At 44.2% G+C, this 26,887-nt stretch overlaps 1 protein-coding gene across 1 annotated transcript in view; it reads left to right on the top strand.

Moving 5' to 3' along the window:
- Positions 1–1,728: 1,728 nt before the first annotated feature.
- AMOTL1 (angiomotin like 1) overlaps positions 1,729–26,887 on the top strand; it is a 103,530-nt gene continuing 78,371 nt past the window's right edge. The window contains exons 1-3 of the mRNA XM_054974117.1: positions 1,729–1,879; positions 9,097–9,206; positions 15,778–15,828. Coding sequence (XP_054830092.1) covers positions 9,122–9,206; positions 15,778–15,828 — 136 coding nt within the window. The 5' untranslated portion in view covers positions 1,729–1,879; positions 9,097–9,121. The remainder of the gene's footprint in view (positions 1,880–9,096; positions 9,207–15,777; positions 15,829–26,887) is intronic.

Raw genomic sequence — 26,887 nt, 5'->3', positions numbered from 1 at the left:
GGAACTCGAGTTGAGTCTAGGGAACCGAGATCCAACTCTTTAAAAACCTGCACATCTAGGATGTCCCTGAGGGCCAAGCTACACATGACAAATGACACTTGAACAGCAAGTGTATTTCTCCCTGTTCACTTGCCCTCCACTCAATCCACTTGCCATTCAAGTGTCATTCGTCATGTGTAGCTTGGCCCTAAGAGATACTGACATAGGTTGCTTCCATGTTTTCCCAAAATACAGCTGTTCCCAAAATACAGCTCTGTCATGTGGTCATCTGCCTTCTGGACTAGAATCGTATCATTACTTTGCTGAAGGAACTGTACTGGCTGTCCACCTGTGTTGCTTCTTACCTTTAAGGGCCTAAACGTCTTTCGGTCACACCTGAAGAACCATCTTTTCCTGTACAGCCCAGCCTGCCAGTAAAGACCCTTGTTCCTGGTGGCCCTGCCTGCAGAGCAAGGCAGGAGGCAACCAGAGACTGGAATTTTTCTGTGGTGTCTGTGGAGTGCCCTTCCCCTTGAAGCTTGCCTGGTGCCAACTGTGCTTTTATGTGCCAGGTTTAAACATTTCTTTAAACCCAGGCTTTTCATTAGGGAGTTGATCTTTTAAAATTGTTTTTACTGTCTGCTTCTAGCTTGAGAATTGTTTTATGAGAGTAATTTTAAATTGCTAAATGTTTTGCGCTGGTTTTAATTCTCTGACTTCGTTTTTAATGTGTTAAGTTTATTATTCATAGTTTTTATGCTGTTCTATGTTATTATATTTTGTCTTGGCAGCTACCTTGATCAGGTTCTCTTGAATGTCTAAACAAATAAACAGGTGAGTATAATGGGGAAGGCAATTCCATAGTTTTGATGCCACCACAGAGAAGACCCTACTTGAAGTCATCACTCTCTTCTATTCAGTAGGTAGGAAGACCCATGGGAGGGCCTTGATAGATGATCAAAGTGAACCATCAGGAGAATTCTATATCTAGCTCTGAGTCCCAAACTGGGTTTGTAAAAAACACACAAATGGAGAGAGGAGTTATCTGTGCAAATGGAAACGATGTAGTTCCAAACTACTAACTACTGATTTCCCACAGTGGGGCCACCCATGACGAGCCAGTCATTCGTACAGTGCTGCAGGCAGTTTGTGAAGGAGAGGTGGGGGGACTGGAGCCCATACCATCCTCTGTTATGCCAGCCAGGCCACTGGAAGGAGCACCACTACAGGCAGGCTGGCCAGTGCGTGAGCAGAGCTGGAAGGAAGATCGTGATTATCCCTGAAAGTCTTGCAGGTCCTGTATTTTCTGCTAATGGTTTCATATAATATGGCTGCTGAGTTGGGTCTTGCCATGTTTTACCATAGCACAAAAGGCTACGAGGAGGCCCCTGTTACTATGCTAGCGATTATGGGACAAGTGGTGACAAAAAGTTGCTGTGAGGAAGGAAACTAGATCAGATCATCCCTCACTTTCTTGGGCCAGCAGAAAAGTTGGTAGGACCCATCCCACAGCGATTTAGGAGACATGATTGAACCTATCCAACAGTACTTCCTATCTTGTAGGGATTGAAACAATCGGCGCTTTTGTCTCCCTCTTTCCAGCTGCATTTCATTGGTTTAGTTCTCAAAGTTAATTATATGACTCCTGAAAATGAATATGCATTGCAGATACTCCCATTATTTACAGGGCTGGTAGGAGGCTCGGAGAAGCCTTTTGAAGCTCTTTGAAAACTCAGGAGCTGCTGGATTCCAGTCCTTTCCCTATACAAACCTTAAGCAAGCCCAGACAACTGCTGCATACTTTTCAGAGAGGCATCACCGGATGAGGAGCAAATAGCTTACAAGGGGACAGATCTTAGTCCTCTTTTAGAGTGTGGAGAGCAGAGTTTGCAGCAGACAGGTAAGCTTTTGTGCTTTGCATTTTGGCATTTATTAAAGGGTTTTCTTGTTTTGATCGAGGCTGTCATGTTTGCTGTCAAGGCACAGGGAAAGAGAATCTTTTGCTTTCCTGAAAAAGGCTTTGGAAGGGAAACCACAACGGGACAATAGGTTAGCCGATGCCACGTGCGAAAAAACTGGCTGATGTCTATTAATGTGGGGGGACTGCACTGCAGGTCTTGGTGTGGCTTCTACGGTGCTAAATATGGAACAGAATTTGCGAGACAAATTAATTGTAAACAATGTTTTTAACTGAAAACTATATACAACTATGAAATGTATAGTGAACTTATAGGTTATAACAGTGGACAGACTTGCAACCAATGGTATCTCCGAGTTCAATGAAACAACATTCTTGCTCGCAAAAACTTTGTGGTGAGCCTAGTTCAACTTCTTCTCCAATCCACCAATTTGCTGAGTTCTTCTGATTTACTCCTTGTTCGAAAGGAACTCAGTTTTGCCAAACTGGACAACACAATAACCAGATAGCAACTTTCAGCTTTAAAGACTTGCAATAACAAGTCTCTAAGGTGCCACTGGACTCAAATCCTGCTGTTCTACTGCAGACCAACACGGCTACCCACCTAAAAATAACAATATAATTGCAACAATAATACCAGCTATACCAAATTTAATTCCCTCCGCTTTACTGATTAACTTTTTGCAGCCATAATTTTCCAATTACCCGAAGCAAGTTGTTAACAGCCCAAAAAAGTTTTATCTGGCTTTCCAGCATAATAAGCTGACTCTTCCTCTCTGCTAACCAACATTTACTGACTCCACCCCCTACTTGGCTAAACCAACTAGTTCTTGAGGGCTGCATTAGCATCATCTGCAATTTTTATTTGCTTGCATTTGACAGTAGCTTTCAGTTGGGTATACCAGCTAGAAGGGTCAAAAGGGTCTTCTCACAGCAGCCAAAAATAAAGCTTGCAAAGTGGAAACCTGATTAAGATTCACTGGACTTAATGTTTGCCCAAAATACAGCTGCTGCTCCTCAGAGTGGAGTGCTCACAGCAAACTGAAGGAACAGTAGGCCTTGTTTACTGTGAATACTTCCTTCTAGGTCCTTTAAAAAACTTATTTATTTAGATAATCTCACTGCAATGATTCACAAGGTAGGCAGGAGACGAGCAATTAGGCGTGCAAAAATTCCATTAAAACATTGTTAAAAATAAAAAGAGCTAAAGACTATACAGTTTTAAGATTGGTAATCTCCAGCAAGGGTTTGGAATGATCCTGGAATTACAGCTGATCTTCAGACTAGAAAGATCAGTCCTTGATTTTCTCTGGAAGAAATGGCAGCTTTGGAAGCAGACTATGGCATCACATCCCCACTTGTGATCCCTCTCCTTGCCAGATTTCACCATCCCCAGGCACTTCCCCCAAATGTCCAGAATTCTTCCCCACCTGGAGCTGGAAACTCATCCTGTAACAACAGGCAGAAAATTCAGTATCAGACACACCAATGATAGAATCTTATCTAAATAGTAAGTCCTTACAGCCCTTAAAGACAGAATCTGATACACCGTGGCAGATGGCTGTTTCCACAATAAACAGTGCAACCTTAAGTGGAGTTACTCCAGTCTAAGCCCACTGAAATCAATGGGCTTAGACTGGAGTAACTCTACTTAGAATTGCACTGTTAATGACTTCACCAGTAACTGCAACTACGGAAGACAGAACATTGGAATGATTTTTTGTGTTTGATCTCAAAAAAGGATGAAGTCGTTATGGGGGGGATGCCATCTGTCACATAAAGCACTTGCTTGTAGAATCCCAACCTTTTTGTTCTGTATTTAAATATTCAACACCCATTGCTAATCTATAGGTAGAACAGATCACATAAACCTGAATAAGAGAACAGTCCTAGCAGGTCTACTCGGAATCCTACTGAGGTCTATTCAGCGGGACTTACTTTCAGGAAAGTGGAGCTGGCAACCCTACTTAGCTGATAATATTGCAACTAGCCTCCTAACTTTTCCCAACCATTTTTCTGATCCTTAACTTAATCAGTATCAAATATTTGTGACTGGTTACTCCCTACCTGTATGACATCACTAAGGACTAGGGTTGTTACCTTTCTTACATTTTTCTGCTGGGGCTTCTTCAACTGTAACAGCGGAACAACTAATAATTCAATGGATATTCAGTCAAAAACAGAACAAACCCTCTCCTAAGCATGTGCAAAGCACCTCTTTCACCCTCAAGTAACTAGGGCCCAGGCATGTACATTTGGGGACTGAGGTGCTCAGAACTTCTGCCACAAAAGGCAGGCCTGTCTTTGGGGAACAAAGGTGCAAAATGCACGTTGAATCAAGAAAAACGGATTGTTGTTCTAATTGGCATTCATATGTCTTGTGCAAACTTGTGACTGTCTCTGAATGATACAGCAGGATTTTTTATATAAGCAAAGAAACCAGTTCTGGCTTGCCTGAAACTTGTCCAAGAACCCTGCTTGTGCTGCTGTATAGTCAGATTTAACAGTGGATTATTTCAAGATAACAAGCATGAACTCCCATGAATCATGCAGTGATGCAGTTTTTGCTTCACTACTCATTAGGTGCTAGCCCCACGAGAAGCTGCCTTATACCAAGTCTCTCAAGGGCTCTCTAGAGAATCCAGTAAAGTTCTTTTCCAATATATCACCAGATCTTTTCAATGAAGATGCCGGGGACTGAACCTGGGACCATCTACAAGCAAAGCAGATGCGGTCTACCAATGGTATCACATCCCTGTTGAGCGCCCTCTCCTTCCTAAAGTCCACCCTACCTGGCTTGACCCCCAAATATTCAGGAATTTCCCAATTTGGAGTTGGCAACCTTAGGACAAAGTCTTTCCCATTAGTCCCTTCTCCTTGATCCTCAGTTGCTGAGGATTGATCCCCGGGTCTTCTGCATGCAAAGGATGCTCTTCTGCTGAGCCACGGCCCCATTCTTCTTCCACTGATTTCGTTAGTGTAGGTATGTAGGGGAATGACCTGCAACAATGGACTCCTTTTTTATAATGTACTTGGGAGAGTGCACTGTATATTAAACTGGATTTTTCTATTCATACTACCCTTATGGAAGGTTCCAGAAAGGAGGGGCTGACTTCATATTTTGAAGTTCATGGATTAACGAGACCCAGTACTTCAGCGCATTTAACCTCTTAAACAAATCTCACCCTCTTCAAAAGATTATATATACTTTGGCTTTCATCTGCTATGCTTAAAAATAAAAATCAGTGTACTCTTCCTCTTTTTTTGATCCAAGACATTCAGTGTTGTTGCTTATTACCTGCTGAGATTTTGCTTATATTTGGGGTTTTTGTTTCTGAATCAGTAACGGCTGCTCACTTGCAGTAATGAAGACAGAACCATTGTAGCTGCTGCTGGAATATTTTCTGCCGAGCAGCTGATGGTTTTATGTCTGCTGGATTTTAATCAGTGTGGGACAGCAGCAGATGGCTAGCATGTGGGTCTCAACATGTTTGTGTTGTACCGGCAGGCTATGAAAGAGGTTGTTTGAGCACCAGGGATGAGAAGTGATCTTTCTTTTAACTCAAGACTCAGATCCAGTAGCACCTGAAAGACCAACTGATTTCCAGGATATGAACTTTGGAGAGTCAGAGCTCCCTTTGTCAGAGAGCTCTAACTCTCCAAAGTTCATATCCTGGAAATCTAGTTGGTCTTTCAGGTGCTACTGGACCTAAATTCTGCTCTTCTACTACAGACCAACATGGCTATCCACCTGAAACTTCTTTTAACTCAGTGTTGGAAGAGGATCCGTATTGCAGTTCTTGCCTCCTGCCATTTTCAGTGATTGGTGATGCTTGCTTGACCTGGAAAAGGCAATCCATTCATAGGTTTGCCAAGTTCCCTCTTGTGGCGGGAGATTCCTGGCCACCAGCAGACACTTTCTGCCACTGCTCAGCTGAGCAGCGGAAGAAGATTGGTGAGAAACTGGAGGAAGGACAGACAGTGGCCCAACACACTGATTAACTCCATGTGTGCCCAAAAGTGATGTTAGTGTGTCTCTAGGGACACTCTAGCATTCAGGCAAAACTCTATGGTTAAACCATAGAGTATTGTCTACATGTGAGAGCATCACCAGCAATGTGCCGATGTCACTTCCAGGTGCATGAGGAGTGACATCAAGACATCACCAGCAACACCTGCCCCCTACATTGGGTAAGACTCCTGCTGGTTGCCAGACTCGTGCTGGCAACTTTACCCATTCACCAGGCCCAAGCTTCATTTCTCTGAAAGCCGTGAAAGACAAATAAAATTTGTTTCTGAAGTGATATAAAAAGACAACAGGAGCTTTCCTATCATAAGCACCAACAGTTTGTCTCTGGGCTGAGTCAACTTTGCAGCTAGAGTTGACAAACTCCAGGTAGTACCTGGATATCTCCTGGAATTACAACTGATCTCCAAACTATAGACATCAGTTTCTCTGGAGAACATGGCAGCTTCAGAGCGTGAGTCCTATGGCATTGCATCGCTGCTGAGCTCCCTCCCATCCCCAGACCACACCCTCCCGAGACTCCATCCCCAAATCTCCAAGAATTTCTTCACGTGTACTTGCCAACTCTATTTGCAGCTGTGCATGGTTTTGAGAGAATGATATGCTCAGTATAGGCATATTAAGGCTGCAATAAGAAGTATCAGCAATAAGAAGACTTCAGTAAGAAGGACTGAGCACACTCTAGTCTTCTAGTTATGGAGAAGTTGCAGCACAGCAGATTTTTCATGGTGTAGGTAAACATGATACCTTTTCTGGGCAGCAGTAGGGCAGATAGCTTCAGTGCTGCTATACAGGGCACTCTGGTTGGCACTGGCTTTCCAGGGTCTCTGATACAGATATTTCAGATCACCTCCTCTTCACCCTTTCAAGTGGAGATAATAGGGATCCAGCTTGTAACATTTTGCATGCAAAGCATATGCTCTGCCACTGAGCCACAAACTGGTAGTATAGTTTGAAGCTTGCATATAAACTTCACTCTTCGCATGCGCATGACCTGAGCTGATGCAACTGGTCTTTTCAAAAACGGTTTAAGAATCTGTTTACAGCAGCCAGAACCAGAGCTCGTTATTCTGGAACTGTTCTCCTGAGGTAGCCATACAGGCAAGGAAAACTTGGTGTGTTCCAGCCCCACCTCTTTCCATGGTGTGATGTGGTGGGTAAAGTATATAAAATGATTTCATAAAATGTTATCTTGTTGGTCTCTAAGGTGCCCCTGGACGAAAATCCAGATGGCAACAGACCCTTCATGTTAGGTCTCGCTTTGCTTTGTTTATTTCTGTATTTAAAATACAACCCTTGTCTCCATTTTAAGAAAGCTACAAAATGCTGACTTTTTGTGTCTGCCAATATGCCCTCGAGCATCTTTTCTTTTCCTGCCTTCTTTACTTGTACTTAAGCTCCTTCTTATGCTCACTATTTTGTAATATATCACTTGGTCCTAATTTAAAATGGAGTATACTACTGTTGTTTTTGTTGTAGCATTAGCAGAGTTTATTGCACATGGCCAAAGATCTTGGCTGGAAATCCTAAGAACTATTAATATTGGGAAATGTAAAAAAATGTAATCTCCTCACCCGCAGGCTGAAGTGTTACACTCTCCCCAGCATTCTATAACTCCATTACTATCTCATTCTGCACCCCATGAGGACCAGGCCTCTAGGAGTACTGTGACGGACTGCACTTAACAGCAAGTTTCCAAAGTGCAGCAAAATCAGAGAGCTGGAAGGGTTAGCTATTCTCTAGAATGGGGAGTTGAGTGACAGGTTGCTCCCTCTTCTCTGATTGGTCAGTTAGAACCAGTCTGAAGGCAGTTGGTTTCTGACAGGATTTTGTTATCAGTGAGTCTGACAAGAAAAGTTAGACAGGTTCACCTTTAGAGTGAAGGCAGAAGACTTTTCCTTAGCTGTAGTATTATTGTCCTGAGGAAGAATTCTATCTAAGAATTCAAAGTCTAAGTGTCAGCATAAGCTGAAGTATGCTTTACACAGACACCAGATAACTGGGTGTATGTTTTGGTGAGAGTGATTGGGTAGTGGGTTGAGACTCCCTTTCAAACCAAAAGAAGGGTTATATTTTCTGAGGAGAAGATTAATGCCTGCTTAGTTTCTGGTGTGGGGGGGGGGGAGGTGGGTTCTGAGGAACCTGAACTGTCAAAGGAAACTTTCTGAAGAAACGTTGCTGTAACTAAATTACTAAGTAAAACACCTCTCACTGTTAAGAACCAAGAATATATGAAAATAAGTTTCAAGGATACTATTTTGCCTGTTACAAGAAGTGTATTCTATAACAGCAACAAAAATTTACCTCCATATTCCATCCCCTGACTATACTCACTTAATCCCTGCCTGTTAAATAAAGTTATTTCTTTTTGAATGTTATACAGTCTCTACTGCCATTTCCAAGCAAAAAGGAAGAGGACTCCGGCTTTTCCCCATCAGGTTCCTGGGCTGGGCTAAAAGCCAAAATAGTATCTGCATGTCAGGGTGGAACAAGCAGACTTTGTAACCACAGATATTAATATGTTCCTTGGGGCTGCTCAGTCAAAGCAGAGATACTGAATTTTGGAGGGAAAATCTGCCTCACAGAGGGGAGAGTGAAGGCGGAAGGTCCATCATACATGCTAACTCTGGTTTGGGAAATTCCTGGAGAATTGTGGGAGGGGCTGGAAAGGGAAGGGGGCACAGCAGGGATGTGATGCCATAGAGTCTGCCTTCCAAAGCTAGCAAAGCTGCCGAATTCCTCCAGGGCAACTATTCTCTCTATTCAGGAGATCAATTATAATGCTGTGAGAACTCTAGAACCCATCTTGAGGGTGGTAACATTCAGGGCCTTTTTTCAGTGGGAACGCAGTGGAATGGAGTCCGGTGGCCATGCCCCCTGCAGGAAACGGCCATTTTTAAGGGGGGAGGGCCCATGTGTTTCTCCCTTATTTCCCCTTGAGAGTTCCACCACCTCTTTTCTCAGAAAAAAAGCCCTGGTAACATTACACATAACTGTTTCACTACAAGCAAAGATGGGGGGAAACTAACCTGGAAAATAAGCAGGCAAATTTCAAACTGCCATTCTTTTATATTCTAACATTGATGATAAATATAATGTAACTATATGTTGTAAATTTTGGGGGGGGGGCTTCTTGTTTCTAGCCGACTTGTGAAGCTATATCTGCTGACAGGTTGGTACGTGACCTGGTACAGAAGATGGACTTCGGTGAACCCTGGACCCTGGATGATATCAGCTGGCTGACACACAGTGGGATTCTTCATTTTGTCAATAAATTAAGAGGTATGATCATTTTAGGGGGGGCAGCAGTTGGCTTTTAGTCCACTGTATTGCTGATTGTAATCTCTTATCCCTGATGCTGTTCCGAAAGGTCTCCTAATTTTGCATGAGATATTTTTGGAAATGTGATAGTGTTCATTTTCAGGATGAGTAGTGGATGGTTACTGAAACAGAACCAACTTGATTAAACCAGATTGACTTGCATAACCAATAATCATAAAATGCCAACAGTTGGATGAAACACCACTTGTGTGAAAGCCAGTTTGCAGCATAACTGAACTAAAGGACCATCTGTACATTGCTGATATTCTGCTATCGTTGCCATATATAGCTTATCATTTGTAACTGGTTTTTCCAAGTTTAGACCAGACAATCCAGTAACGAGTATTTGCTGTACAGCATACTATCCAATGTTTTCTAGATACAGCCTAAAATGTTCACCTTGTTTATCATAGAGGGAAACATCCTGAAGGAACAATCAGCAAGGAGGAACTCTTGCAAGCTCAGTTGTATTATGTAAGAGTTGTTCAATGTTATAAGTAGGTTTGGTTTCCATTTTGATAGTCTACATTACATTACATTTTCCATACATTTTTCATAAACTAAACCCAGGGCTTTTTTTCAGCTGGAACGCAGTGGAACGGAGTTCTGGAACCTCTTGAAAATGGTCACATGGCTGGTGGCCCCGCCCCCCCTGATCTCCAGACAGAGAGGAGTTTAGATTGCCCTCCACGCCGCAGCGTGGAGGGCAATCTAAACTCCCCTCTGTCTGGAGATCAGGAGGCAGGGCCACCAGCCATGTGACCATTTTCTCCAAGGGCATCCCACTGAGTTCCACTACTTCTTTTCCCAGAAAAAAGCCCTGACTAAGCCAATATTCAAACCACTATCCACTGCCCTAGAGCCGCCAGGGACCTGCATACACTTCCTTGTTTTCCCTTGTCTCTAACTTTGTCTCAACCAAATGTCTCTCTTCATATTGGACCCCTGAAATGTTGTAGAATAGCTTTAATAGTACCCAAACACACCGAGGATTGGTTCAAATATCCCATAAAACTGTGACTTTATTTAGCCATGTTAAGTTTAATTGTCTGAACATGGGCCACTCCTCTGCTTACCATGGTTAGTATGGAGCATGAAACCATGACTTGAAATTAAGGTTACCAACCTCCAGATGAGGCCTAGAGATCTCGAATTACAATTGATCTCTGGAGGTCATTTACCCTGGAGAAAATGGCTTCTTTGGAGGGTGGACTTTGTGGAATTATATCCTGTTGATGTCCTTCCTTTCTCTGGACACTAACCTCCCTAGGTTTCATCCCTAAATCTCCAGGAATTTTCCAATCTGGAGTTGGCAACCCTACGTGAAATTGGTTTCTTAACCACAATTATGATTTCGCACGATGCATGCAGTTGAACTTCATGGCTAAATTCTACTTTTCCCCCAACCCTCGCCACAATGCAAGCCAAGATATTACCTGGGTCTCTCTGGGCAAAGCAGGAGAAAGAGTAACAGAAGAAAGCAGCATCTGCTAAAATAAACCAGAATCTGAGAGATTGATTATCCACAAGCCACATCTTGGTGTGACAAACTAACCATAGTTAAAAACAAACATAATTGTGCTTTAATTTGGAACCAAGCCTCTCCCTTTTACATGGCTTGCCAGCAAAATATATTAATGTGTGCAGAATTCCAGTCTGGTAGCAAACCACCAAGGAGGATGTGTGACAGCGATATCTGTTTGCTACATTCAATATGGCTTTGTTTTTATCCCATCACCACAACCAGACCTAGTTGGGCCTTTGCCGCACTGTACGAAAGGTCAGCTTGTGCTGAGCTCAGCAGTCCAACAGCCTTCACATTTACTGCGGGGACTGGAATATACTATGGAATGAATTGGTTTTAGTGGGAGGAAACAAAAAAAGACACATTTTCTTACCATGTGGGTTTGGCAACTCAACATTGGATTAACTCCTTATGGAAAAGCGAGCACACCGATAGAGCTAGAAACAGGGAACTTTGGTGAAGTAAATAACACTTGGTCTGCATTTTTCAGAGGACTTTATTCAGAAAATAGAAACAAAGTGGAGGGGGGAAATCAGCAGTTTCTTACATACATCTCAAGGGCTATCCTAAAAAACCCAACAATTTAGGAATTGTGATTTAGTAAAAAGAACTATGTTGCGCAGTAGCTTGCTTCATAAGCCATAAAATGCATAGCCATTGTCTTGATCCAGGGGTCATAAAATCTATTTACCTGGGGCAACCTTGCAACTGTATGCACAGACCCAATGACTCCAGTTCCAAATTCCTAAATTCAGGACTCCAAGATTCCTATCAAGTTTTTTACTGACCTACAATCAGTTGTAGTTTAGGCTGATCTAAGGGAATGCAGGTTAACAGGTCATCTTTATATTGTAATGTGACCGGCTATTATTAAGCATAGATCTGTAGATGATTCATGCCGATCGTGGTCATGTAACTGAGACCTTGTTTATCTAATTAAAATGGCTGAACGGTCATTCCCTCCCCCAGTGCTTTTTTGCTTTGTTTTTTTAAAATGCTGGGACTCATATACAGGGGTCATTTCATAGAAAAAGAGCTGGAGGAACTCATTAGCATCACTCATTAGCATCACTCATCAGCATATGCCACACCCCCTGACATCACCTATCCTGGCTGTTTTGGACCCAATCTTATCCATTCAGGGCCAAAATTGGGCCGAAAATGGCAAAAAGGGGCCCAAAATAGCTGAAAAGGGGCCCAAAATGGTCAGGATCAGGCTGCTGATGAATGGGAGAGTGTTCCACCACCCATTAGAGGCTTGATCTGGGCCATTTTGGCCCCAATCCAGGCCGAAACGGGCCCAAAATGGCCGAGAGTCAGATGGGTGGGGCCACCTGACATGTGACCTCTTTGGGGAACTGCCGGAACTGCATTCCTGTGCGTTCCCTCTTGAAATGAGCCCTGCTCATACATAAGGTTGCACCAATTTCTACTAGTTTCCCCCTCGTGACTTGGGAAAGCCCCTCCGCAAGACAGCCAGTTTGGTATAGTGGTTAAGAGTGCGGGACTCTAATCTGGAGAACTGGGTTTGATTCCCGACTCCTCCACTTGAAGCCAGCTGGGTGACCTTGGGTCAGTCACAGCTTCAAGGAGCTCTCTCAGCCCCACCCACCTCATAGGGTGTTTTGTTGTGGGAATAATAATAACATACTTTGTAAACTGCTCTGAGTGGGTGTTAAGTCATCCTGAAGGGTGGTATATAAATCGAGTGTTGTTGTTGTTGTTGTTATCGGCTTTTTTTCAGGTGGAACGGAGTTCTGGAACCTCTTGAAAATGGTCACATGGCTGGTGGCCCCACCCCCTGATCTCCAGACAGAGGGGAGTTTAGATTGCCAGCGGAAGGCAATCTAAACTCCCCTCTGTCTGGAGATCAGGGGACGGGGCCGCCAGCCATGTGACCATTTTCACCGAGTGCAACCCACTGAGTTCCACCACCTCTTTTCCCAGAAAAAAGCCCTGATTATTATTATTATTATTATTATTATTATTATTATTAAGGCACCAGTAGTACGTTTGAGTACCTCCACAATAAAAGTCCTGCCCCCTCTCATTGAATCTGAGAAGTGTAGTCCTGTCTGAGGACTAGAGGAACATCTATAAACTGTCACACATCAAAGGAGAGGTAACGTGAGAGGTAGCAAAACATTGTAACCGATAGGCTTGATTAAAATGGGGAAATGTGACAAGGGGAGGGGACTAGAATGGCTTTTAAAACTGTGACAGTCCTCCTGGGTCACCAAATTACAATTCTGAAGATTTTTTTTTTTAAAGGATATCCCTTGATCATTAAACTAGTATAAAATACATGTGTGCTTAAGTACGCCCAGAGTGCAATAGACACCTCTGACTAATTGAATGGATAGATATGAAATCTGCATTTCCCATTTCAGGCTGGTGAGTCATGCTGGTTTATATATTATAACCGTCTCATGTAAGAGGCTGGATTGGATCATTTCAGACAGTGCCTGTAACCCTAGATCTTTTCAGACCTTACAGTTCTAAGTACAGGGAGGCCACCAGCCATGCATATTGGGAATGCATCCCACCCATGAGCCTCAACATGTTGTATGAACGGGGGCAATGCGTATATTTATCATGTGGCATATAGCCTTCATACGGGTGGACACAAACCTTGAAAAATCCAGGGCTCATTTGGGCATACTGGAGCTGTACACACATGGAAAATACACGTTTCCCGTTTTTACAACATGGCAACTGCGCATATTGAGAGGATCTATACCCACCTGATAGGTTTCCCCGGTGCTTTTTTTCTGGGAAAAGTGGTGGTGGAACTCAGTGGGTTGCCCTCGGAGAAGATGGTCACATGGCTGGTGGCTCCGCCCCCTGATCTCCAGACAGAGGGAAGTTTAGATTGTCCTCCGCACCGCTGGAGTGGTGTGGAGGGCAATCTAAACTCCCCTCTGTCTGGAGATCAGGGGGCGGAGCCACCAGCCATGTGACCATTTTCAAGAGGTTCCGGAACTCCATTCCACTGCGTTCCAGCTGAAAAAAAGCCCTGGGTTTCCCCATACCCATAGAGCCATTTAGGTCAAGCTAGTGTAAGGGCTGCTGCAGTGTAATGTACAAAGTGCTGAACATGGACTGGGGAAGGCTAGGTTAAAATTACCACCCAGCCACGGTGCTCACAAGATCTTAGCCAGCGCATCACTCAGAACAACCCTGAATTACCATACAGGGTTGTGTGGGGAAACAAAAAATAGGATAAACTCATACATGCAGAGCTCCTGAGAGGAGAAATGGATTGGGGTACTTCTCCATGACATCACAGCCAGCCACAATAAGGATTCTATAGCACTGACTGAAGAGATACAGTAAAGCTGGCAGGCCTCAAGTCTTTTCAGGTGATGAGGTGAAAATGACAATTAGTTTCCTGTCATGCCTCCTGTATTGTAGAAAGGCGAAAGATTTATGTGATTTGAAGAGAAACCAGAATATTGTGTGTACTGTGTATTGTGTGAGATAAAAAGTCTTGTTATATGCTCCCCACTTCCTTGAACAGTACCAAGTTCTAGGGGTTACACTTAACCTAGGTCACTTCCCTTTGGAGGACAAAGCACTGGACATTATTTATTTATTTGCTTAATTTATACCTCCCTTTCTCCCTTTTGAGAGCCCAAAGCAGCTTACATCATTCACCTCTCCTCCATTTTATCCCCACAACAGCTCAGTGAGGTAGGTTAGGTTGAAAATGTGTGACTGGCCAAAGATCACCCAGCAAGCTTCTGTGGCAGAATTTGAATCTTGGTCTCCCAGATCCTAATCCAACACTCTAACCACTACTCCCCTCTGGCTCTTGTGGGATGTTTGTACTACTTGCTTTATGTACAAATATACAGGTAAAGACATTCCTACAGAGCAGAAGGTTCATTAATCCACATGGGAGCTCCAATGAGGGGAAAGAGAGATGGGGGGCGGGGAGGGAGCGCTTGCTCTCTTAGGTACTTCATCCAACTTACAACAATGTCTATTTACCTCTTTCTGTCTCCTCCAGCATGTAAAATTGAACTTTCTTTTCACACAGATACACTTCTGCCTTCTCTTTTCAGCTGTGGGGGAGCTCTGATGGATATTTGGACAGAGCCATTACCTAATAATTAAGTCCCGTTGAGAATAATTTTAAAAATGTTACCATGCTTTTTGTCATAGACTCTGGTTTTCTCTAGACATGCCACTTTAAACCAAGTCCAAAGGATAGAGTGAGATAAGATAGCCAGATTCCAAGCATGCTACTTTGGCAGTACACAAATCCCTACGGGCTGCTTTCGTTACCACAGGCTAAATTCAGAGCGACACAGCATTTCAATGGATTTATGCATCTAGGACTTGGCCTTTTTATATAAATGTATAAGAAAATAGCATTTTGAAAATATAACCTAAAAAAAAAAAGGATGGAGAGTTAATGCCTCTTGCGTTTCCAGAACATGCCCGCTTCGGTTGCCTAGCAACTAGTGTGAGGCAGGCTGGATGGCAAGGAGGATTGTGTTGACGGAGGAGACTTAGCTGTGTCAATTCAGGTGGGTGCAAGATTGGAATGCTCTATTCAGTTGCTGTCTCTGAAGCCATGAGCGGCTGTTCAGGGGGCAAACTTTGGGCTCTGGTGAAGAAAGAAGATGGGATCAGGGAACTACCACCAAAATAAAGAGGTGAGAGTGATCCATCATTCCGGCACAGCCTGGCCATCAAAGAGTAGACCTTAGAGATTTTACCAGTTCAAAGTTTTGGGGCAGATGAGACCCAGGATCAATAGACTGATGTTTTGGGGTTTTTTCCTCTGTCCCCTCTGTGTACAGTTGACTCAAAGTTTGGTTGATGATTATTCTTTTTCCAGTCAGAAAATGCAGAATTAGGACACCCCAAAGGACGACAGGAATTAAGGCACTAAGGAGAGAGTCCTTAACAGCTGTTAGTCAGCATGAATTAATTTAGTTGCTCGGTTTGTACATCTTGATCTAGCTGATCTTTCAAAAAGGTTTGTTCTTCCCTCAGAAACGGAAGCTTCCAAAGCTGTTCCAGCAATTTTGGGTGCCACTGAGTCAGGTAAGGATACGCAAAGTGTATTGCTTAATGGATCATCGCTATTTTCTGCATCTTTCAGCGTGTTTAGGCTTTGGATACTGTAATAACTGAAAATATTCCTCCCTATGATGTAATATGTGCATATTCAAGTTTACAAGTGGCTTATTCTTATGATTCACTTAGTCAATCTTTTCCCGGCTGAATGGTGATTCCTGCAGTCACCCAAGCTGAAGCTTTGACTGAAGAGGTCATTTCTGCAGAATGATGCTTGCTAGAAACATGGAGTCCAACAAGTGACAGATCAGTATAAGCAGCAGACGAGTCCTATATTTAGAGGCCTCCCTCTCTTCTGTAATTGCAGTTCCCACAGTGGGAAATTTTTGGAGAGAAGAAATTAAGTCAGTTTAGGATTTTACAAGCCCGAGGTATTGACTACTGCAATGCTGTCTACATGGGGCTGCCTTTGAAGGTATTTTGAAAGGAGAAGCGAGTGCAAAATGCTGTACTTCACTTCCTCACAAGGGCTGCTGCCTCTTGGAGATTTTCCCCCATGTAGAAAGCAGGAAGCCCCCACATTAAAGGGGAACATCCATGTGACGTCATGCTCACCTTGGCATTCCTGGGTCTTTCCCCTTTATGCTGCAAAGGGGAAAGCCCTATTTTAATTCAGCTCCAAGGGGTAATCAGTGGAGTAATCTGTGAACATTCCCTCTGTTGCCACTATATTGGCACTCTGCGGCTTTCAAAATTACATGGGGCTTACTGTCACAGAGCATTTCCACCCCCGTTAGCCCTTTAAAGGGCTTTACCTCACTTTCCCAGCTAAGCCATGCTGTACCCTTACAGTGTGGCTCAGTAGGAAAATGTAGGAAAGGAGGGGTCAGGCCTATGGGAGAGGGGTCCTGGCAAGACTGAAAGAAAAGAAGAAGAGCAAAGGGTGGAGGCAGTAGTGAGTGTTTCTGGGATGGGTGGACATCATTCCCTCTCATTCCTGCACTTCTTGCTGTTGTTGCCTGTTTTTGTGCCTCTCTTTGGAAGCAGCCAAGGGCGGGCAGCAGCAGGGATTATATATTTCATTCCAACTGTATTGCCTATATACTTTCAGGCCCAGATCAGAGGGCTGGCAATTACCTTTAAAGTTGTTTAATGTCTGAAGTGTGTATTTCTTCAGGAGCATCACATTGCTTTTCCCCACTCCCTGAAATCAGCAGGGGTGGTGATGCTTCACGCACTCGGGCTTTTACAAACATACAATCTGTAAGGGCACAGGGCCTTCTCCAACATGGCACCAAGTTCCCGACTACTTTACTATGGCAGGTCTATTGGGTCACTTTCTGCTTGGTGTGCATTTGATGGCTGGTTAAAACTTAATTACTCGGGAAGGCTTTTAATGTTGGCTAGTAGAAGAGAAAGTTCTGCTGAATTTCTTTTTATACTGATCCACTTTTTATGTCTTTGGAAGCTTTATCTCTTTCATGTAATTCTAAGTTCTGTGATTTTTTTTTAGACATGGTTTTAATATGTTTCTTGGGCTGGAGTCCACTAACAGAGCAAAGCTGTTTGCACTGGAGAAAAGAGCTACTGTTAGTGGAACAGATCCATGCAATGCAAGCCCTTGGGATGATTTTTATTATTTTTTTGGTTCACTGCTTTGAGGGCCATTTTCAGGCAGCCAAGAGGTGGTCTACAATCGCTAAGTAAGTAAATATAGGAATGAATACTGCAGTGCCACCTGTAGACTTGGCTGCTTCATGAACCATGCCTGCTTCCAGATAATTTATGAACAAGTTTAATACCACAGCTTTGATGCGCTGCCATCGGTCCGTGACCCCATGCCTGGATCCTCTCTCCACCTGCCTTACCTGTCTGGACGGTTTCCTGGGAAGTTTGCCTCTTCAAATTATGATTTTGCCTGACCATTCTGTTAACTTGTGGTCTGTGCCTTTATTGAGTTAATGATCTTATGCTTTTAACACTTTTTATTATAATTCATTATTTTTAAGGGAGGATCTGTGGCTCAGTGGTAGAGCATCTGCCCAGCATGCAGAAGGTCCCAGCATCTCCACTTAAAAGGGCCAGGCAGTAGCTGATAGGAAAGACCTCTGCCTGGGACCTTGGAGAGCTGCTGCCAGTCTGAGTAGACAATACTGACCTGGGTGGACCAAGGGTCTGACTCAGTATAAGGCAGCTGGTGGTAGGAATTGCCAACAAGTCATAACTGACTTACGGTGACCCCCTGCTGGGGTTTGCAAGGCAAGAGACTAACAGAGGCGGTTTGCCATTGCCTGCATCTGCAATCCTGGTCTTTGTTGGAGGTCTCCCATCCAATGACTAACCAAGGCTGACCCTGCTTAGCTTCTGAGATCTGATGAAATCTGGCTTGCCCGGGCTTTCCAGATCAGTGATAAAGCAGCGACATGTATTCAAAATTGTATAAAGTTCCTTGAGTATGCTGACAGAGCGCAGAGGGTTAAAAGTGCCTTAAATAAATAAATAACTTGAAGGATGGCATTGAGAGCATAGAAATACTATGGAATCTTCTGGAACGGAGGTTTTCAAGACAAATTGTACTGGCTGAGATTTGGTGGACTTGATCTCTTGACGAAGCTGGAAGATCTCCTCTATTTTAGAAGGTGTTCTGCTTTGGAGAGAAAAGTGAATGATGTGGGCAAGAGACTGGAATTTTGTCAGTGGCTGCATCCCATGGCAATAGGGTTGCCTGCTCCAAGTTGGGAAATTCCTGGAGATCTGGGGGGTGAAACCTGGAGAAAGTGGGGTTTGGAGAGGGAAAGGACCTTGGCATGGCATAATTCCATTGAGTCCACTCCTCAAAGTAGCCATTTTCTCCAAGTGAACTGATCTCTGTGGTCTGGAGACCAGTTGTAATTCCAGGAGATCTCCAGCCACTACCTGGAGGCTGGCAACCCTACCTGGCAAGGAATTCTGTTTTCTTATCACAGCTGCTGTGAATGTTTAAAAAATGGTAATTGCAACTGTGTGGCAGTGCAATAATATTATAATGATCTGCCACTACAATTTACTAGTCTCTCCAAATTCTTGGCTTAAAAAATAAATCTCCGGCCCTTTTTGTTGTGGAAATACAGTATCCTTTAGCCCAATGGTACTCATTTGGAAGCCACTTTTGCAATTATCATCAACTAAAACGTCCATGTTTACTTCCAACCCAGTATGAGGCCTGCCCTCAGATGGGCTCACAGCTTACCTATTCTACTGGCAATGGCTCTTTCAAGGTGGGAAACACCTGTTAACCACAAGCCCCACCAGGGAAGGACCTTGTTCACTTTCCTGAAATATGTGGCAGGTGCCATATTGGGAAACAGTGCTCAGAGCCACCACAGTTGGCATGCCAAAAACCCCTTGTGGCTTCTAAGGTACTGAGTGAGTATCACTGATTTAGCCCCAAGAGGGCTAGATTCTTCCTTTTTTAAATTAAAAAGAAAAGGATCCTAGGAATTCACAGGAAGTAATTGATCATGGTAATAGATCATTGGAAGTTATTCCACTATAGCACAATAACAATTACCATTTTTTTAAAAAAGCCCTCAAAAAACCCACTGGTGATGTGGTGGAGAAAATAGCAGCTATGAGGAGCTGTCAGAAGGAAAAATGACACCCATGTGAGCAGGATCTTCAAAATTGCATACCTTCCCATCAATATAGTTTGCTAATGTGCATGCACTGTGATGCTTCCAAAAAGATTGTACCAAATTGGGTTTCAGGGAGAATGTACCAGGGACTGGGAAAGCATTGACAGTGGGCTATGCATGTTGTGTGGATGCTCCCCTCCTCCCCTAAATTAGCTGCCACTATCCATGGCCAAGATAAACCCGTGTGGATGCAAAAGTTACTGTCCAGCATTGTGTAGCTGTTCAAATGTGTGACAGCCCCATTCAGCCTTTTGCATGGGGGACATAGAGGGGCTTGTGACCCAGGCAGGATCATATGGAGGTACCAGTTGTACGAATTGGCTCCTGGGCAGTGTGGGGGGCTACACACGGGGTCATTGTATTTTGTGTGCTCTCGTCAAGAGCTAATTTTTTAGCACAGAGGCTCCCAAGCATCTGAACTAAGATTCTCGATCTCTCCAACCTCAACTCAGACATCAACAGAACAGTGATCAGTCCAGGGGTCAGTTGTGCTTTGGTTTGGAATTGATGCAGAACATGCCAAGACACTGATGCAGACATGCTTTTAAAAAGAGATGCAACCGCAGCTAACCATGACAGCGAAGAAGTTGAAGCGTTTGTAATTCCTGGGTCTGTTGTCCAACCATTACCGCTAGGAATCCAATTCCATTTGATGTTCTTTAAAAAAAAAAATCTCCCACTGTTTGTTCAGATTGCCACCCAGCTGTGAGAACTGGCCTCTTTCCCCCCTCTCTCATTTCTGACCTCATCTTGGCTTGGAACGAATCCAGGGAGCCAATGCTCTGCCTCACAGCATCCTCGGTCAGAAACAAAAGAGGTCAAATTATTAAAGGAAAGAAAGAAATGAGCGCCCTTCATCCAAATGGAGAAAACAGATGTACAGTGAACTTTTTTGGGCTGCTGTTTCCAGCTGTAGCACGCTGTACAATCAGAGAAGGCACAGGAGGGTTGTAAGTTACAAATGTGTACATTCATCACCATGGCAAAGATCTCATGATACCTATTAGTTTTGGGGGTAGAATACAGGTTTCATTCAGTGCCTTCTGGATCCTGGTAGCTACAGGCCACAGGGTGGACAACAATTGCTTTAAACATTTCTTGCAAATGGCACTTCGGACCGACTGCTGAAGATTAAATGTAACCGTGAGCCTCTTCATGTGGAACAGTTTCCGCATGCGAGTTATTCATACAGTAATAGGGGCTGCAACAAGGTGTGTCACTGAGGGGGAAAGAATGAGGTTTATATCTAATCAGAACACACTGTGCTCTTATTGTGTTAATACGATGGGATGAAAAGGATGGTTAGTGACTTCTCCCCCCCCCTTCATTAATTTTATTTATTTACAAACAAAGTGTCTATAAGCTGACAGGAAGTATGTATCTGGTGAGAGGAGCTCTTTCAAGGATCTTATAGTTAGCCCAAGTGAGGCAGCCAGCTCCAGGCAACCGATTTTGGAAGTACCGTTTAAAGGTATCAAACTGTCAGTGATTTGGTGATTATATTGTTAATACTCCCTTAAAAATTGGTAATACTCCCTGAGTTGTTTCTGACACTGGGTCTTTGGGCACTCTGCCCGTAAAGAAACATTGTGGCCCTTTGTGGTATTTCTCAGTGACAGTCTGAGGGTCTCTACATGTAATATATTGTTTTCCTCGCCTTGAAATAAATTGTAAATACTCATCTATATGGGAGGAAATAATGTTATTAGGGGACCTTATTGATGTTGGGGGAATATTGTGATTGGTTTACAGACCTAAGTGTCCTGTTGGATTAGCCAATTTTCATCAAACATCCAATTTCCTACATATTCGCCCCAGAAGGCCTGCAAGATGGGCATGGAGGCTACAGCTCCCCCTACTGTTGCCCCACAGCAAGCCGTCTGGCATTCAGAGTTCTGAACACAGAGATTCTTTTAACATTCATACCTAAACAGGCTAATCCTAAATTTGTCCTCCATGAATTTCTCTAATGTCCTTTTAAAACTGTCTAATCTATTAGCTACCCTGACCTGGATGGTTGACACTAGCCCAGTTTCATCAGATCCAGAGTCAGCACTGGTTAATACTTGGATGGGAGACCATCAAAGAAGTCCATGGTCTCTACCCAGAGACAGGCAATGGCAAACCACCTCTGTTTGTCTTTTGCCTTGAAAACCCTACAAAATTGCCATGTCAGCCTGACAGCACTTTCCACCACCAAGCTATTAGCCCTTCCTACATCTTATGGCATTTGTTTCTTACTTTATATATTTTATTTATGTATACATTTTATTTATTTATTATTTAGCTATTCAAACCCCACTTTTATCTCCAATGGGAACCTAAAGCGACTTACAACTTCGTTCTCCTCTCCTCTGTTTTATCTTCTGCGGGAGCCCATCCTCTACTGATGTCAAAGTCACATGGTTGCTTGTTCTTTGGGTTAAATATATGCTAGAAAAACAGAATAGTATATGTTACCCACAGTTTTTTTTTAGTAAGCCCAATATCAGTTCTAACATGTGCAAGGGCAGACTGTACATGTCATGGGGATTTCATGCACAAGCATTTATCTGCATATGCATTAGAGATTAGATTTGCACCCCACTTTGGGCAGAACTAAATGAGACGTAGGAGATCAGTGATTGGACTCCCCCGATGTATTCTTTTAAAGTAGCTGGACAGGAATTTGGCTTGGGGTAGTATGGAATAATATTATGAGGTAATAGCATTAAGGTAGTAGGGTTTAATCCTTTACCTTCATGCTAATTTCCTTTTAGAAACTGGTTTCTGACAAGCTTCTATTGAGCCCATAATACAGGTGGGGATTTTTTTATCCCTTCTGGGGCAGGTAGCACTGGGGGCAATTTCAGCCTGGAAAATGGTATGGGGGGGGAGAACAATTAATTGCCCTCTCACTTGACTGTGGCCCAAATCAAGGTTGGTGATATATAGGCCAGTTGGCAAACTGGAGCCTGTTCCCAGCCTTTTATTTATTTATTTAGATATTTATCTTCCGCTTTCCCATGGGGACCCAAAGAGACTGGCCCAGGGTCATCACACAGGGAGATTCCATGGTAATGTGGCAAAATAGAAAAGAGCCCAGTAGCACCTTTAAGACTAACCAACTTTACTGTAGCGTAAGCTTTCAAGAATCACAGTTCTCTTTGTCAGATAATGAAGAGAACTGTGATTCTCGAAAGCTAATCCTACAGTAAAGTTGGTTAGTCTTTAAGGTGCTACTGGACTCTCTTCTGTTTTGCTACTACAGACTAACATGGCTAACTCCTCTGGAACTATGGTAATGTGGGGATTTGAACCTCCCACATTCTAGTCTGATCAAGATGGGTAGCTGTGTTAGTCTGTCTGTATCAGTAGATCAGAAGAAGTGATCTGTGATTCATGAAAGCTCACACCCTGCTACAAATTTTGTTAGTCTTATAGGTGCTACTGGACTCTTGCTCTTCTCTACATTCCAGTCTGACACTAGCTGCTTTTTAGCCTTAAAAAAGTATCTGAAGGCCTGATCAATGACTTCTCATGTCTCACTTACTTTTGGCCTTTAGAGATTTAATTTCTGGAGACCAGAGGAAGGGGCTGAAGACCTTGAAGAAAGATCACAGTGACATATTAACAGTGTTTTAATAAGGCATTCCTCAAAAGGTAAAAATAGAGTGATTTATTGGAGACTGGTTCCAAGAAACAGGGACTGTCCCTGCTAAATAAGGACATTTGAAGAGGATGAGGTATTGGCCAGTCAGCAACTTACTTGCCTGCACTTCTCCTGTTTTAAGGTATCATATGGTTTTTAAATACTGTACTCTTTAAAGTGCCTTCCTGTCCACTTGCCAATGTGAACTGTTGGTTCCACATGAGGGCAAATGGTTTCTTTCCACTCAGGAAAAGGGGGAGAAGAGGAGATCCTATCCCTCTCCCTGTCCTGAGGTAAGCCACCATTTCTGAGCCACTTTTCAGCCCTCTATCCTTTACCAACGTATATGGCGATCAGTGTTTTTTGGGGGGTTGTTTTTAAAAACTTGACAGTACTTATATATACGGTAGCACTGATTTCTATCAATTTCCCTCTTAGGACTTTGGATACCCCTCACAAAAGGTACTGGTACTCAGTACCAGTGAGTATCACCACACAAAAAAACCCTGATCATGATAATTTATCACCACTGTGCTGGCAGAATGAAATACACGGGAACGACTTTATTTGTGAAAATGACTACACATGTCAGTCATTGTTTTGTAGAAATGTAAGCAGGAATGTTCCTTTCTTGACCAAAATGTCCCTTGAGGTGGGCTTTCCTGTCACATTTGACATACGATCCCTGTCAGTTTAATGACACATTCTGTGTTTTGCACTCAGGCAGCAGTATGTGCTTAGATTGAGATAGCAGAGGCCCAAGGCAGCAGACCAGCTTGTGGCATCTTAAAAGGCCAAGTGGTACAAATCAGGCAGCAACTCCAGCAACTGGCAGGCGGCACCGCGGGCACTGCTCTCCTGCCTTCCTCTCAGACAGTGCCTGATTCAGATTGAGACTGGGGCACATGTGGGGAAGGGGCTTCATCCCTCCCCCCCATGCTATTTTCTGGACCTGCAACATCCCCAGGGAGGAGCTTATTTGGCCCATTGGGGCAACATCGTGCAACATCACTTCAGATCAGGAAAATGGTATTGGAGGGGGAAGGCGGATGCCCCTTCTCCATTGTCCATACCTGTTTCAGTCCTGATCTGAACTGAGCATCCCACATGCAGGAACTGAGGAGAAATCCCAGCTCAGCTACACCAGCCATTTTGTGATGAATCAGGCCCAGGGAAACCTCTTTTTCTTCACAGTCGCACAATGCACTGCAGTAACTTTGCATAGGTTTGAACAGCCTCAGCCTGTTGTGAAACTGATTTGAGGGCTCTTTCGCATGAACATCGGGAGGCTAAAGGAAACCTATTTCACGCATGGAATCCTGATAGGATGGCCAGCGCAGGTTGGGAAATTCTGGGAGATTTGGGGGGCGGAGCCTGGAGACAGCAGGTTTTGAGGAGGGGAGGGACTTCAGTGGGATATGATGCCAGAGTCCATTCTCCAAAGCATCCATTTTCAACAGGGGAACTGATCTCTGCGGCCTGGAGATCGGATGTAATTCCTGGAGATCTCTAGCCACCATCTGGAGGTTAGCAACCCTAAATTCTGAGCTCCTTCTGGGGTAGGGGTGTGTGGGATTTACAAATTCAAGGAATAATATTCACATTTGAAAGGCTCACAAGCTGCAGTCTAGCTTTCGGTGTGCAAAAGAGCCAAGATATATTCACACTCGAAAGGCTCAGGAGCGAAATTCTAGTTTTCTATGTACAGAAGACTGGATGTGTGCTTATATGTACATGTGTGCGTATGTACCTATCCTCTCTTTTGCACACAGAAAGCGACAGTGTGCACGAAATTAGGTTCTACCCAGAACAACTGGGAGAGTTTGTTGTCCACCTCACCCCAATTTTTCATCGCCGTTGGTGGCCTCCCAGTTCTTATGGTACAGCCCACCGCACAACGTCAGGACTGTACCACCCCGTCGGCGAGCCCCGCCAGGTGCCCCGCCAGTCTGGCAGGGCAGCGAAGAGCGCTAGGACCTGGCAAGCGCCGAAAGTGAGGTTACATATATATGTGCGTGCCGGCGGCGGCCGAGCGGGTAGGATTACACTGGCAACGCCGGCCCCTTCTCCGCCCCGCCGCCCGCCGAGAGAAGGATCCGCGCGTCGGCCGGGGCGAATACATGGGCCAACATTAGGACCCAGAGACGTTGCTATGATTTGGGCAGTAGGTAAAGCTCTGGCATTCCTTTCATTCCAGCATGAGAATGGGGCTGGCTTTTCCGTTGGGGGGTCCCGGATACCTGCTTTGCAATACAGCCAGCCAAAGCAAGAAAGGAGGGGAGACCCTGCGCTTTTGCACGCGGGAAGCCGTTCCCCCTCCAGCTCCTTTGGCTTTTTTCCCCTCCTCTTTTTTGCATTTTTTGGTTTTAATGTGCTGGGCTGGGACGGGAGGAAGGACTGTTAGTTTCCTGAGGCTCGCGGAGAGTTGTGCACGGGAGACTGCGGAGGAAGGAGCGAGGAGCGAGGTAACGCAAGCCAACTTCGCGCGGGTGTGTTTGGAAAGTGGGGGCAGCAGGACCCCGAGTTGCAACTGCGCCGTCTTTCGTGAAGACGGGGAGGGAAAGTGGTGGGCTGTCTGCTCGCCCTCCCCCTTTCTCCACCATGGATCGCAAGCCAAAAAGCCAGAGCGGAGATGGCACCCTGGCTCTTGACATATGGCAGAATGTATTCTCTTTTGCATGCATGCGAGGGGCGGGAGGAAATTCCTTCTCTCTGATAATCAAAGACCAAGTCTGATCATCAATGCGAGCCTTGTTGATGTTTCCGCTGGGCAGGATAAGTACAGCAGAGGAGGGCGCCTCCTGAATTTTAGGGATCCCTCCCCCACAGCACTGCTTTTTATAAGTTGCATGCTTGCAAAAAGATTGAGGGGGCGACCTGGAATAGAATAATAGAGCAAGACTCGAGTCTAATAGCGCCCTAAAGACCAACGAGATTTCCAGAGCTCAGATTTGACTCTCGAAAGCTCATACCCTGGAAATCTGGTCCATGTATCTGACAAACAGAGCTTTGACTCTCGAAAGTTCACACCCTGGAAATAGAGTTGGTCTTTAAGGTGCTACTGGACCCAAATCTTGCTCTTCTACTACAGTTCAACATGACTCACCAACTGAAACTATCTCAGTAGAACGACAATTGTTCTTTGGGAAGGTTCTTAAAAATAGATTTTATTAACACTGATGCCCTATTTCCTGCCTCCTTCATGCATTTCAGGGCTGCTTATTTGGGTCTTCACAACAACCCTGTGAGGTAGGCTCGGCTGAGAAAGTGAGCTTTGTGCTTGAGTGGGATTGGCACTCAGGTCTTACCAGTCAAAGACCAACAGTCTAAGCCACTATGCCACCTCTGGGTGTGGCTTACATGTGTTGTACTTTTGGAGGTTGCTGAATTTTTTTTGCTCTAATGGAGCATTACGTACATTGTGTTTTTGCAAGAATAAGTCTGCCACCAAGTGGGATTTCTTTTTTCCCTTTCTGATGAATTAAAGGATATAGGGGATTGTTCCTGGGTTGTCAGATTTCTCAGAACGGTTGGATCTGGTGTCAGAAGATGGCAAAATCACATTGGGCTAGGGTTGACACTTTTTGTTAAAGGGTAACCACCTCTGTCTTTCATAGGTAACTATCTGATAGGAAAACATCCAAACCTGCAGCTTTTCCCATGACTGTATCTTCGTAAGAGGAATAGATTTGGCTGTCTGTTGTGTATGGTGGTGGAGAGTGCCCTCAAGTCACAGCAGACTTATGGCAACCCCTGGTGGGGTTTTTATGGCAAGAGGCTA

The sequence above is a fragment of the Eublepharis macularius genome, chromosome 3 (genome assembly GCF_028583425.1).
Source record: "Eublepharis macularius isolate TG4126 chromosome 3, MPM_Emac_v1.0, whole genome shotgun sequence".
Classification (NCBI taxonomy): Eukaryota; Metazoa; Chordata; class Lepidosauria; order Squamata; family Eublepharidae; genus Eublepharis; species Eublepharis macularius.
Note: the sequence above shows the minus strand (reverse complement) of the source record. Positions and strands in the feature narration are given on the sequence as shown.